The sequence below is a fragment of the Polyodon spathula genome, chromosome 15, assembly GCF_017654505.1.
Source record: "Polyodon spathula isolate WHYD16114869_AA chromosome 15, ASM1765450v1, whole genome shotgun sequence".
NCBI lineage: Eukaryota > Metazoa > Chordata > Actinopteri > Acipenseriformes > Polyodontidae > Polyodon > Polyodon spathula.
In genome coordinates, this window is record NC_054548.1 from 11,452,727 (window position 1) to 11,467,438 (window position 14,712).

The following is a 14,712-nucleotide window of genomic DNA, read 5'->3' on the forward strand; positions in this document are numbered from 1 at the left end:
ACCAGTTTAATGCTGAAATAGATATAATGGAAACGATGTGATATGTTTGGTTAGACTTCCAATTGCCTAATAAGATGAGCTACCAATACTGGGAAACACAAACTGGGTCCCAGTTTCGTAAAGATCGTGTGGGGTGAAGTAAATCGTCTTTACAAATAAGAGGCCCAGTATAAAACGAGGGAGAATTTACATAGGCCCTCAAATGGGAAAACAATTTTGAAGATCCCCGACTCCTAAAAATGTTTACAGGTAATTAACCCTTGGACCTAAACTCACAGAGAGACCCTCAAACCCACTTCAAACCTTAAAAAGGAAGTTAAAGCACCTCCAGCTAAAGGAAGTATGGTTGGATAGTGGCCTAGCAAGAATCTATATTTTACTCAATATTTGGCCCTAGAAAGGGGTTAAAAAAAAGAGCGACTTCAAGGCCTATCCTTTCTAAACTGTGAGCTGGCACTAAACTCTACATTTACAACAGTACAAAAAGGAGGGGCTGAATTATCCTTTTGTGAGGTATACTTTTGAAACCGGTGCACGTCAAGGACAAACAAAGCAAAAATAACATTAATACCAGGCTGCAGCTGACACCACTTAAGAACATGGCTCTCCATAAATACAGCATTTACACTGTACTTAAACAATAATGTGCAGTCAGCTACTGCTGTAGAGGGAATTTACTGAGAACAGAACAATCATTTAGCTACCCTGTAACAATTAAACTACCGAAGGTAGACGAACACTTTTGTAGTGAATATAGGGTTGTTTTTAATACAGCAAATCAGATTTTTTTTTAAATGTAAAAAAAAAAAATAATAATAAATTACGACAGATAGATAGAAAAGCTAATCTGGCTAAATTGGTTCAAAGGACAACTCATAGAAATAGAATACTTGATCTGAAAGCTTGTTGTTTCTTCTTTTAAAATATGATAGGATAGGTATTAACAAATACAATACAAAATCAGTAGAAGAGATAAGCGATCCTTCATTCAATGGTCCTGCATCAGAAATCCCTATTTTGAAAGAATCAGCTGAAGGTATATTGGTGTTAATAACGAGCAAGCTGCCTCGCACGTTATCTTATTGTGTGCCATTAAAAACATACTAGTAAGCTACTAGGCGAGTTGACCTATTTAAAGTGCTGATTTCTGTCTGCAATACAGAGAGTATATTATGTATATCTAAATACAAGGAGCTTTCGAGTTAAGGTAGGAGAAAGCAGTAACTAGAGAATTATGGGTAAATCGGGATATGCACATTTCACATTACATGAGCCAATCAAATCATAAATTAAAGTGTATACACACATTATATATATATATATATATATATATATATATATATATATATATATATATATATATATATATATATATATATATATATATATATATATATATATATATATATAAATTATGTCTCCATCCTAACATTCCAGGTGATGCAATACTTTTGGCCACATGTGTTGTCAGTCGCGTATTGCATAACGCTCATATGTGCCCAGGTGCTGACTAGCAGTATCACTCCTTGTGTAAAATACACAGTGCACGATGAGACCGGAACTTGAATCACAAACCACAAAATACATCAACCAATTTGTCTTGCTTCTATCTGCAAGATAGCCTAAAATCACAATGGTGTTCCAACCCATACCTAGAATGGATGTGGGGATTACATAGCCCAAGTGAGGTTTATTACATGTCAGTAACTGTATATGTTTTGCCTGGTTTTCATATACATTGTGATGAACTATGTTCCACTACCTTCTACACTGGTGCAACAGATTAATCCTGTTGTTTCAAAAGAGAACAGACATTATGACGCTGAGGCCAGTTTCTTGAAACAACACGACCATAAAAGCTGAATTACCCCTCCTATACCATTTTATGTGCTTATACCATGACCAGTAGTAAAGAAATGCCACTCAGCAGTGTCTCAGGACACCATTGTGATTTCCAGATTCACATGTGTATGCAAGTTGTGCATCCAGTCAGTGTATAGGTGTCCATTTAATTCCATATGAGATGCCTTTTACAGTTAACAACATATGAGCCAGAAGCGCTGAATGACATACCTGTGTTCTGTAAGGACATTTACTGCTGAAGGGTGATTAGCACAGTAGGCAATGTAGAGGCATTTTATCTGAGGCATCAGGTTCAGAAAGAATCCCCCGACCCTCTGCTGAGCATCAGGCAACCTGGATACGCACAGATGAAAAAATTAACAAAAACAGACTTGGATTGTGCGTGCAACCTCTGCAAAGTAAGTACTGTCAACTATGCAAAGTACTAAAACCAACATAATCTACAAAACTAAATGTCCACATTGTTAGGTCTAATGTTTGAGTCATGGTACCCCGGCACAATCTGATTCACATTTAGGCAAACAGCCATCTTTTAAAAATGTCTCTAGAAGGGTAACATCACTGTATCAATATTGTTATACTTGCTTGCTACATTTTCAAGGAAAATGTATAGAATACAAGTTCATATGAATAAACAACAAGATATGACATAACCGATTCCTGCATGCCACAACATTCAGTAACAGCTACTGAACTTATATACTAGACATGTACTGGCCACAGATATACTTCCCTTTAACTAGTACAAAAAACCATAAGCTGCAAGCATACAAATGAAACCCATTTTAAACGACATCAGATAAATGCATATTATTACATATGGTAAAATATGAATGAATACTATTAAGGACTCCAAACCAACATCTCATTTTTGCAAATACAATCAGCATACATCTACATATGCTGTAACATTTCTGTTACAAATCATACATTTGAAAAAAATGTGTAAAACACCCCTATGATCATAAAGAATGAGAAATCAGCGAATACAATAACAACATGTGATGGCAAGGAAGTGTATACCTGTGGAATATGACACCCAGGAAAATGAAAACTACCCTAGTTTTTAATGCTAAATTAATGTTAATAGTTTAGTTTATACTAGTTTTTTTTTTTTGTTTCATTCATAGAATTACTTTATTTTTCAATCAGTTCTGAAATGTAATCTCCAACTCAAAAAAAGGCCTAAAAATATTTTACTAGCAACTGAAATAATCTGCGTTGTGTGAAAAGATCTTGACATATTTAAAGTCTACCACAAGATGGCACTGCACTTGTCAAGATAAATAACTCTGCAAAGCAGTGCAATAACACCGTGTAACAATTCTTTTTTTTTTTGGTTCCTGGGTAGTAAGTGTTATTTCTTGATTGCTTATGCCTCAAAAGTATAGAAAATGGCTATTATTCCCCACAAACTTTTGTGAACAGGACAGTGATATTTTGAAATTGACCTATTTTCCAGAACATTCCAGATAGATTCAGTGCTGAGTAAACTTGGAGTAACTTCTAGAACTTTCTAGAACTTTCCAGTAATATAAATAGTAGTATAAATACAGGGGCCTTAAGCCCACCAGTTCAGTTTAGTTCCAGCTGCCTTAGTGGATACATATCTGCATTTTTCTGAGATGGCATCAAGAGGCTGCAATGGTGGCATTCCTGATGGGTCTCCAAGGCGGTTTTACCAAGTTTCCCTGCTATCTTTGCATTTGGGACAGCAGGGACACCAAGGCGCACTACCACAGGCGGGACTGAACACAGCGGACAGAGTTCTCTGTGGGGAGGAACAACGTCAAGTGGGAGCCACTGGTGGACCCCCGGAAGGTGCTGATGCCACCTGCACATCAAATTGGGCCTTATGAAACAATTTGTCAGAGCTCTAGATAAGGAGTCGGCAGCCTTCAAGTACCTTCAAGACTTCTTCCCTAAGCTGTCTGAGGCAAAGGTCAAAGCCGGTGTCTTCGTCGGACCACAGATAAAAAAGATCCTGGAGTGCAATGAATTCCCCAAGAAGCTCACTAGTAAGGAGAAAGCGGCTTGGAACAGCTTTGTCGCAGCGGTTCGGGGCTTCCTGGGCAATCACAAGGCCGAAAACTATGTGGAGCTGGTTGAGACTCTGGTGAAGAACTACGGCACAATGGGCTGTAGGATGTCCCTCAAAGTCCATATCCTTGATGCTCATCTTGATAAATTCAAGGAGAACATGGGAGCGTACTCGGAGGAGCAAGGCGAGCGCTTCCACCAGGATATACTGGACTTTGAACGCCACTACCAAGGACAGTATAACGAGAACATGATGGGAGACATTTGGGGGCTGATTCATGAAAGTGATTTACAGTATAATCATAAATCCCGAAAAACTACTCACTTCTAAATATTTTGTAGTCATTTTTGTATTACTTTAGTATAAATACATGTTAATTTGGATTCATATGTTGTTCTTGTCTGACTTTATGTGAACGAAAAGACCGTTTTCTCATTGGAAATAGGTAAATTTCAAAATATCACTGTCCTGGTCACAAAAGCAAAGTTTGTGGGGAATAATAGCCATTTTCTATACTTTTGAGGCATTATTTAGCTGAAAATCTGTATTCCAATATACTTTACCCATGATGGTCCAGTGATCACAAATGTGCATACAAATAATTCAAGATACAAGAAAACACAACTGATCAACACATTTTGAACAGGGCAATATGATTACATAGTTATATCTGTTCTTTTTTCTGCATGTAACCCCATACACAAGGAAATGAGTTGGCATGAGTTGAAGTATAGTTCAATACAAACCTCTACAGGAAAAAACACAGATTTAAATGTTGTTTTCCATTACTCTATCATTCACTCACAGCCCATAATTACAAGACTGCAAACTCAGTTGTGTCAGCTAAGGCATCAACATGATCTGTAGCCTGCAAAACAGGAACATCAACTTTCTTTTTGTATGTGCAAGAAACACAGAAAAAGACGACTGACATTCAGTGTATAGGATCAGAATGTAGGGACAATTACATAATTCATTGCAGATATTTTAAACACCAAACATTTTCGAGTTCCCGCAAACAAACATGCCCATGGTAATGAAGTTATCAGGAAAATCGTTGCCAGAGTACTTACTTTGTGCATTCCTCTAAGGACTGGACAAGCATCTGCTGAAAAGTGCTGATTTCTTCCAGGTTTCCCAGAATATGAGTGATATCAGAAGAACTTATCCTACATTTACCAAACAAAGTGCATAGAGTGAAGAGATGAGCAATAAATAAAACTGTTTAGATAAATATTGGTAGAGCAGAACTGAAGTGCAGAATGTTTCTTTTTTATTCTTTACCATTCATATTGGGTCACCCCAAAGTATTAAGGGATGTAAGATTCTGTTTAGTTTACAGTGAATATGTGTACAATATTGGTGCCTATATAGAAAAGACGTTATTGAACATGCAATAAATAGCTCTACTTTATAAAGACTAACATCTACATTTGACATGCAGATCTTTTGCAAAACTCTAAATTACAATAAAAAAAAAAAAATTTCAACCCCCAAAATAACATTAGAAGTAACCAAAACTGAAGGCCTCGCTTACTTATCTGTGGCTTGCAATGAACGCAGGTAATTTGATAGAAGATTCTGAAGTTCCTTGGCATATTCACTCTCTGTTTCTAAAATATTCTGTAACACCTGATAACAAAACAAATACATTTAATTTTTTTTTTTAGTAGTCATCAATTATTATTTTTTACTATTTTGTCCCAATTTAGAATATCAAATTATTATTTAAGCTCGGCTCACCGCTACCACCCCTGAGTTGAATCGGGAGTGGCGACAGCCCAACGCTTCTTTTCACACTGCAGACTCGCCATGCAGCGCCCTGGAGCTAGAGTGTCAGAGGACAATGCAACTCCAGACAGCTTACAGACAAGCCCTACATGGGTCGCTGGTGTGTGGTGAGCCGAGGACACCGGCGGGGCTCGGCCAATTGTGCGCTGCCCCCTGGAAACTCCAGTCCATGGTCGGCAATGGAATAGCCTGGACTTGAACCGGTGACGTCCAGGCTATAGGGCGCATCCTGCACTCCATGTGGAGCGCCTTTACCGGATGCACCACTTAGGAGACCCGCTACATTTATCTTTAAATGATAACTGAATCCATCTCTGTAAACATCTTTATCAAAGACAGTGTTAATTGATTCATAGGTTGGTAAATAATCTACATCATATTATATAATTAAAACCATACAACAACAAAACTTAATTTATGGAATGTTACATATAGGTTTCAAAGACACATGACTAAGTTAAATGCATGTTTATTACGGGGGGGTGGGGGTGGGGGGGATACCCGTGTCTTTTCAAAATCATATTTTAACAGTAGAAATACTCTAAGAGAGACACCCATGCATGGTTGATTTTGATTTTCTGAACCATGGAACACTTTAATCTAGACAGTGTATCTAGATCCATCTCTGTTTAGATCAACTGAACAGAACTCAGTGTCTGTTTCAAAGCCAACCCAGAACTGTACCCTCTTTGTGAGAGCGATCTTGTTAAGTTTTTGCCCCTGTCTGGAGCACCCTTTGTGATCCACAGATACATTTTCAATAAAATTCAGTCATTGCTAAACAGCTAAGTACAAACACTTCCTGTAGCGCAGTTCATCGCTCCGTTTCCACCAATTCCCCTGAAGAAAGGAGCTGGTGAAAATCAGACACTGAGCCATTCACATGAACTCTGAATTCAGGGTTTCTTTCCCCCCCCCTGTGCCTCTGCACGTTACTTCCTGAATGGTCCTATTCATTTAAAAAAAAAAAAAATAATAATGTTCAGACGATTTTATTCTGTTCCTCCTCTGTTGGGGGAGCTGAAATTAGACCCTAAGAGTAAACACCATCCTCTCTATTCTACTATTCTCAATGTTTTCTTTAAAATAAATCTGAAAGCAGCTCTCCCATCATTGTATAAACAAAGCATTAAAAGTACTAAGGCGGCAAGAGACAGGTGGATAGACAGTGCCAGATAGTTATTTAGAGTGAACTGAGGGGGAGGAAAGAGAACAGTGGAGTGCCTAAGGCATGCGATATGAGGTTCAGAACTACCAGGTTTTATTTTAAAAAGTCAAGATCATAAAAAACATAAATGTTACACTGCCTCTCCTTCACACTGTAATACAGTAGTCGACAGTTCAGCTTTAAGGAAATATTGGCTCATATCCAACACAGCTCCATTAAGGTATAAAAACTAAATGTGTTAATTGAGGTAATATTTACTACTGGAAATAGAAGGAGCCAAGACCAACAAATGCCTTTGTCCCTAATCGAGCTACAGCAGCAGAGACAGGAACATTTGCAGCCAATAACTTTCAGGCTTCATCCGACTCGCATTCCAAACCATTCAACTGCCTCAGGCGGAAATATTCCTGTTTTTCATGTTAGTACGAAAGAGAAGGGTTGACTGTCAGCTGGAATTGCTGGGCAATTTTCATTAGTCATTGAAGCAACGACTGCTTTAAAATTAATAAAAACGACCTTTTGGTTAGTTCACTTTCTGTATATACAAAACAAACAAAAAGGAAATCTCCGAAATGTTATATTTTAACAAGAAACCAAGTGATAAAATACACTGTGCTTTTTTTCCCCCCATTAAAGACTAATTGCTAGCTCAAGGGGGGACCTTCTAACACACATACAGTTACTTTATTGTCAGCAGGTTTAATTTCTAATCAGCTTCTAGTCCAAACCTCCTTAACCAGGATTAACAGCAGTTCCGCAAGGACACTTCAATAATCACCCTTCTTCCCTTCAGTCTCCTCTCTACATCCCGACTGCTGCAGGGTCCCATGAAGTGTCAGTAACGTTGCACAATATCTTTCCTCGCGGCACACAATGAAGCAAGGCCCTTTAACAAATGCATGTACACGGCCCTTTCTACTGAACAGTCCTTGTGCTCCATCGTGTAACTAATGAATGTCTGATACCATCCCTGCTCAACAGTAATGTGAAGCTCACTGAACTTAGAAGGCGTGGAAAGTCTCAACTGTTTTTGACAATACAGTCACACAAACATAGCTAGCCAACTGCCTGAGGCATAACTGTCACCCACAAAACGGATAGAAAATTATCTACATTGAGCCATACCCTTGTAACTGTGCACACTGCAGAATAAAGGATAGGTGCACAGCCAGCAAAATGTTCTTTCTTTCTTTTTTTTTTTGTAATCTTTCCCCCCTTTTTCTATAATCTTCATCAGAAAGCTGCCCAGAATCAAGCAAGTTTCCTCTTCTGAATGGTGCCTTGAAGCTAGGATGGAGGGCTAGGGGTCCCAAGTGCCAAGCTATAGCAGGAGTGAGCACCTGCTAATGTCATCAATTTTGGAGAAAACGGTCACAAAAGGTGGTTGTAGATTTAAGCAATTCATTGTCAATATTACAAATACAACAGCTAGCAATGGATAACTGGAGCAGGAAGTGACCCAACTCGCACTCTATAAATGAAGATCTGGAGTAACTGCTGTAACTATAGGGATATTGATCAGCGGGTCACAGAAAACAAAGAACTTAATTCAAAGAGTAGATGTGTTTTCAAAATGGAATTTGCAGTTAGTATGTTTTATTTTTTCCTTTGTTTTTAATTTTTTTTTTTTGTCCCGATAGGATAGCCAGGTTGTGGATTTCAGTGAGCTGTAAAACACATTTAGCACCACTTCTAAATAATCCAGTAAACAGTTTTATCCACCAGCAGCATGAGCAATACTGGACATGATCTTCAACATCAGCTGCACCCACTCGGTACTCTACAGGACCGCTCCACTACCCCAGTACAGCAAGCCCTTGCTACAGAACGCATGACATTCGTGCCAAAAAAATTTAATAAAAAATGGACCACATAGGCTTCGTTATTTACATGTTTTAATTAAAATACAAATCAGTCAACTGGAAAAGCATGCAATTAACCAGCAGCCAACAGGCTTATCAGCCACACAGCATACATTATTAAACAATGTACTTACCACATTGTAATATGTTTTGCTAACTGCAGATGTGTCAAAGCCTTTAGGTGGGCTTTTGAGGGTTGCGGATTTTGGAGAAACTGGCTTCTCTAAAAGAGAAAAAAAGTGAGTGAATTTTTTGTTAAAAAGGAGCCTACTTATTTCTGCTGTAACTAAGATGATTACACAATAGCAATTGCATTCAGAAACTGTGTGCAGAATATCAATTTTATATAAAATCCGGGGTCTGCAAATGTTAAACATTTGAAACACAGTCTGGAGCAGCTAGCTGTTGCTGTATCACTTTGATCGAAATTCTGCTAGTTCTTTTACAAATTAAGTATTTTTAAAAGATACTGAAATTCTTAGTACCTTTACACTGGACCCTAGTTCATGGTTCTGCATCTGGTTCAATCCATCACTAATGGTTATATTGACACATGAAAGCAATAGCACCCTCTACATGAAGGAAGTCACACGCTAGACACACACTCTTTACATTGATTTAGTCAGAAATTGACCTAAGTCAATATCTGGTAATTCTCTGTCTAATATAATGTAGTAACTTCCATGAAAGTATTTGGTATTCATGTAGAACATTAGAACCACTTGATTAAAAGCAGAACTCCTTATCTTAAAATGCTTTGGCCCATTGTTTGTCTTTGGCTGAAGAACTGAACATTTATTTATTTTTTTTTTTATCTGCCCTATCCCTGAAATTGTTTTAGAGTCACATTACAATGGAAAAATCTCAAACCCTATTTGGAAAAGGATGTTATATCTCAAGAATTAAAGACTTTCTGTGTTTCTTAGCCAGTGGTCGTTTCATCCTGCCTCTCAGTCAATGGGCTTTGTAATACAGACTTGCACCTTCCGTACAGTACTTACAGCTCCCAACCTAGCTTTGTGGAACTGCTTGCTAAACAGAAGACTGCATTTACCACATATCATATTATTGAGACCTATTCGATGCCAGTGCAAACATGATATATTACCTTTTATTGTAACGCTATAAATAACTTAGTTGCACAAAGGATAAATTAAATTATATATCCCAATAAAAATAAAAAAAAATGTAAAAAAAAACTGCCTTGCATCAAAATAGAACCCACTGTCTGTCCAACAGAACAATTCGTGCCTCCTGTGATGGCTAGTTTGTGATATTGATACTTATTAGATCACAGACCACCATAAGTCAGTCCACGCACAGCTATTATGTTAGACTTTTGACCACTTCCAAGCTAGAATAGAAAAGAAAAAAAGGGAATCCAGGGACAAAAGGTCACACTGTACCAGGATATATAACCGAAAGGAAGTGTTGTCCCCTCTCCCCACTACCATTTTTATCAAGTATAAAATCTATATCTAGTGGATATAGCCAGACCCTACTCCTCCAGTTTTCCTTTTTGGTTTAATATAAACATAAAATGCTTGGTATTTAATGTAAACTAGTGCTAAACCTATTAACGTTTCTTATATACAAATCACAGAACCATAAAATATTGTCATACAAAAAGTTACATTAATAAAACTCAGTGAAGTCATAAAGGTCAGATTACTTAGGATTTATTTGTTTTAAAATACTATATTATCCCTTCTCACTTCCATGAAAACTACAACTGACTAATTCGCTTCGCATGATCCATTCAGAGCAAGGGTAAACGGTGGGGGCTCTTCATGCAACAGATGACAGGCAATGCTACACAGCTCCAGGCAGTTCATGTATGTTACATTTCGTTGCACATCATCTTTTTCAACATCCCTAGGATATTTTGGATGTCCATTTCCTTCACACTGATGCAGTATCTGCTCTGTAATTCATGAAAGTTATTGTTCAGTTATGATAACGAGAGGCCATGTAACCCACCACTTCCTTTGACTTCTCTGACATAGTTGCTGGGGAACCACCCGGATTTGCCGTTTAGCGTTCCCTCCCACCAGCCCCCCTCCTCTACCCGCAAGACGTGGATTATTTCCCCCTTGGCAAAGGAGAGCTCATCCTCGTTGGTCTGCTGGAAATTAAAACGTGCTTTCACCACCAGCTGATGGTTGCTGTTATCAGTCATGTCCTGAAAGGAAGAATAAAGAATGTTATACACCTTCACAACCTTTCCAACCAATCAGATCGCTCCATTGCCATAGGATGTGTCATGATACACTACGGATTTTGATTTCCGTAAGTGTATGAAATTAAACTAGTTTAAGCTGAAAAAAAAAAAAGTAAAAAAGCAAGAATGTCTAGATTAGGGATGGGCATATGCAAACATTTATTCGACTAATTGATTTGAAAATGTGCAAATCGTTTAGAAAATTTAAAAAAACAACAACAAAAAAAAAAACAACTTAGTGTTGTTAAAAGTGTGGGTGATATCAATACTGTAGCTATGGGTAATGGAGGTGGTTGAAATGCACCATTGCACATAATTAATTATTGAATTAAAAAAAGGAGCCATCATACACTGCAGTATTCTTTGCGGTCATGGTTTAACTGTTTATAGTTAAACCGCTGTGGTTAATATTAATAAGCCAGACAATACCAAACAGATCATGAACAAGACTGCAGCCACTTAACATTTCAAACAATTCCAATCTGATGGCTGGCATATACCAGACGCGACGCAATTTTTCATTAGTTGACAAGAGACCAGAAACGACAGAGGTGATACGGATCTATACAACTATTAAAAACACAGTGTAACAATTTTTTTATTTATTTATTTTTGTTCCTGGGTAGTAAGTGTTATTTCCTAATTGCTTATGCTTCAAAAGTATAGAAAATGGCTATTATTCCCCACAAACTTTGCTTTTGTGACCAGGACAGTGATATTTCAAAATATCACTATTTCCAATGGGAAAAGAGGCAAATGTGTGTCTTTTCGTTCACATAAAGTCAGAAAAAAACAACATATGAATCCAAATTAACATTTATTTATACTAAATTAATACAAAAATGACTACAAAAGATTTAGAAGCGAGTAGTTTTTCGAGATTTACGATTATACTGTATTTACACTTACTACCCAGGAACAAAAATTGTGTTACATAGTGAAATTGCTATTGACAAAACTATGACCAAGATTGGTACATATTCGACAACATGATGTGGAACTTACGAGTGTCTTCTTTGACGGTATTTCAACACACCAGGCTTATCCAGTTCCTTCAAAATGGACTCCTATATATTGTCTTTCAAATCTGTATCTTTATAACTGCGATGACTTTTGTAATAAAGCTCTGGGAATTTTTCCCACAACAAGTATTATTGTTTCCTCGGTCATTCTGAATACTGCATCACCCTGCTGGACCACGTGCATTGAAGCTGTTCTGTGATTGGTCAATTTGCTCCCGCGTTGATTGACGCCTGTGGTGTTAAAGTTTAGGTTCTATACATTTTGTCGCATCGTTGCAGTTTCCGCTTGTCACATAGTGTCTGGTGGGTAGCAGCCTTGAGTTGCAAAAATAAAATTAAAAAAAAAAAAAAAAAAAAAAAAGGAGGTGTTTTGCATGGGGATATTCTACCAAAGTAGCTACGAAACAGTAATATTATCGCTTTGCAATAAAAGACTGAGCTACATGAACAGCATAGGGACAATGTTAAACCACCTACAGGCATGTATCCACCTCCCTTCCCACACTGACTATCAGCGCTGTTGAAGGGCGGGGTTAAATATAAAATAAAACATGTTTGTAGGTCCATTACATTGAATGTCATGAACTTTTAGTTCATGACATTCAATGATTTAACGCCTAATCTGTGCTACAGTATTTATAAGGCTCCATGTAGAACAAAGTATACAAGGACTGGGAGGTACAGTATGTAACATACTTAGTATTACGGTACTTAATGTAAACATGTATATACATTTTACAGTTGTCTAATCAAGACATTATCTTTTCATTCACTGCAAACTGTACGGTACTACGTTTCCTTTAATTGCTGTTTGGGCTTTATGCAGATTGTGTTTCTATTATACTGTTAATAAAATTAACTATTTATTGAAGCACTCTCAACTAGTACCACAATTTTTTTTTATTATTATTATTTTTTGCCAGTGGCATGCTGATGTAAAGTATAATAGTGTAATCATTTAGTAAATTATGTGTATATGATCACTAAAATATACCGAAATGCTCATCCCTAGTCTAGATGTATTTGGGTATCCAAGAAAAGAGAAAGAGAACGAGCTTTAAGGTATTTTTCTATGAAGTAAAGGTGTAGAATAGATTTGTTTTTAAGTGCAGTGAAATCAGAGGTAAAGAACCTGACAGGCCTTGTAGTTTATTACAATTCGGAATGGTTTACCTCCTTGTACACGACCCTTTAAAACAAACTTCACAGAGCTGCACCAGCAGATGCATGACAGGCAATTGTGTTAATCCCCAAAAGCAATATACAGTAAATCTTCCAACAGGATGGCTTTCTGTCAAAATTAAGTGTCAAGATTTTGGATTACCCAAAAATGGATTCATTCAAAAATGCGTCACTACTTTAAGTTGACCTAGGTTATCTTATGTGTTAGAAATGACTTGTACATCTCACTCGGTGTTGGATTGCAGTGGAATACCTAAGTCTACAGTCAGGTGGAACTGAGGAACAAGGAGGGGAAGTTGCTTTCCAAAAAACACAGTAGAACTACGTAGACTTGACCAAACTGCTGTGGGATCAAGATAACTTTATTGAAGTTTCTCACAGTAAATGTATCAAATACTTAGAAAATATATCTCTCTCCCTCCCCCCCCCCCCCCCCCCCCGAGAACCAACAACCAGCTGAAATGTGTCCAAACTTACCAAACTTCGATACTGGCTCTGAAACAGCTTTGACGTTCTGCTAAGGGAAGGCTGGGATCCAAGGGAATCGAAGGACTTGATTCGATGGGAGGAGTGGCGAGCACATACAGAATCACTGCCAACACCAATATCTGGAAAAGGAAGATCACAAGTAACTTTCCTGTAACAAGGTATGTCAGGTACTGTACATACAACACATATTCCCCATCAAGCAAATAAACAACATATTACAACTGTCATGGCCATATTCACAAAGCTTTAACTCATATCTAGGAAACATTTGTCCAGTTTTCCTGAAATACGCATGGACATTTGTCATTATGTACAGAGTATATAGGTCATAGTTACCACCTTTATTATGAAGACGTCTTGTCAAATATTTGCCAGAGTTTCTTTTTAAAATTTCTACCACTTTAATGACTTTCAATATTAATCCAGTCTGTTTTGATGAACTTTAAATTTAGTCCATCAGACCCGACTAAATTAAGAATTAGTGTCATTGTAGTGGCTGGGGTGACACGAAACCCAAGAAGCCTTTGTTGACAGGCAGTTTGTTATTACATTTAACTACAATATCCTTCAAATCAGCCCTCACCCCCTCTTCTCCCCCAAAGGTCAGTTGTAACTGCAGGCAAGAGAAACACAGAGCTCAAAATAACTTGCGCTTAATTGCAACAGGGTTGTATGCTTGAGGTTGTATAATAGCAACAGCATGTACCATGAACACATCGGTGATATTAGCAAAGGAAACATTATTTCACAATGCACAAAAACTCATTTATCCTTTGTTTTACATGCCTCTTTTAGGAGCTTTTCCCAGCACCAAAGCAAATTTAAGTAACTGACTACTGCATTAATTTCCAAAAATACACCTATATCATTGGGGGGGGGGGGGGGGGGTTATTTGCATGTCTGTTTTAATTGGCCAATAGCAGAAAGGAAGCCATTTGTTCAGATTGTTGATCAGGTTTCTCTTTTAGTAAATGTACAACACATCTAATTATAATGAACAACTAGGAGGCAAGAAAACCGTCTGTATGTCCACTCAGCCTGTAACAGGGAGATCACTCCCAGTAACCCAAATG

General features: G+C 37.6%; 1 protein-coding gene across 3 annotated transcripts in view; it reads right to left on the reverse strand.

Moving 5' to 3' along the window:
- LOC121327884 (rho guanine nucleotide exchange factor 7) overlaps positions 1–14,712 on the reverse strand; it is a 40,303-nt gene that overhangs the window by 17,754 nt on the left and 7,837 nt on the right. For 2 of the 3 annotated variants that reach the window (XM_041272189.1, XM_041272190.1), the window contains exons 4-9: positions 13,628–13,758; positions 10,706–10,907; positions 8,860–8,948; positions 5,442–5,536; positions 4,978–5,073; positions 2,074–2,196 (exon numbers count right to left, since the gene is read on the reverse strand). In XM_041272189.1, the coding sequence (XP_041128123.1) occupies positions 2,074–2,196; positions 4,978–5,073; positions 5,442–5,536; positions 8,860–8,948; positions 10,706–10,907; positions 13,628–13,758 (736 nt within the window). Of the gene's footprint in view, positions 1–2,073; positions 2,197–4,977; positions 5,074–5,441; positions 5,537–7,641; positions 8,814–8,859; positions 8,949–10,705; positions 10,908–13,627; positions 13,759–14,712 lie in introns of those variants that run through there. The other variant, XM_041272191.1, reaches the window with a different exon arrangement.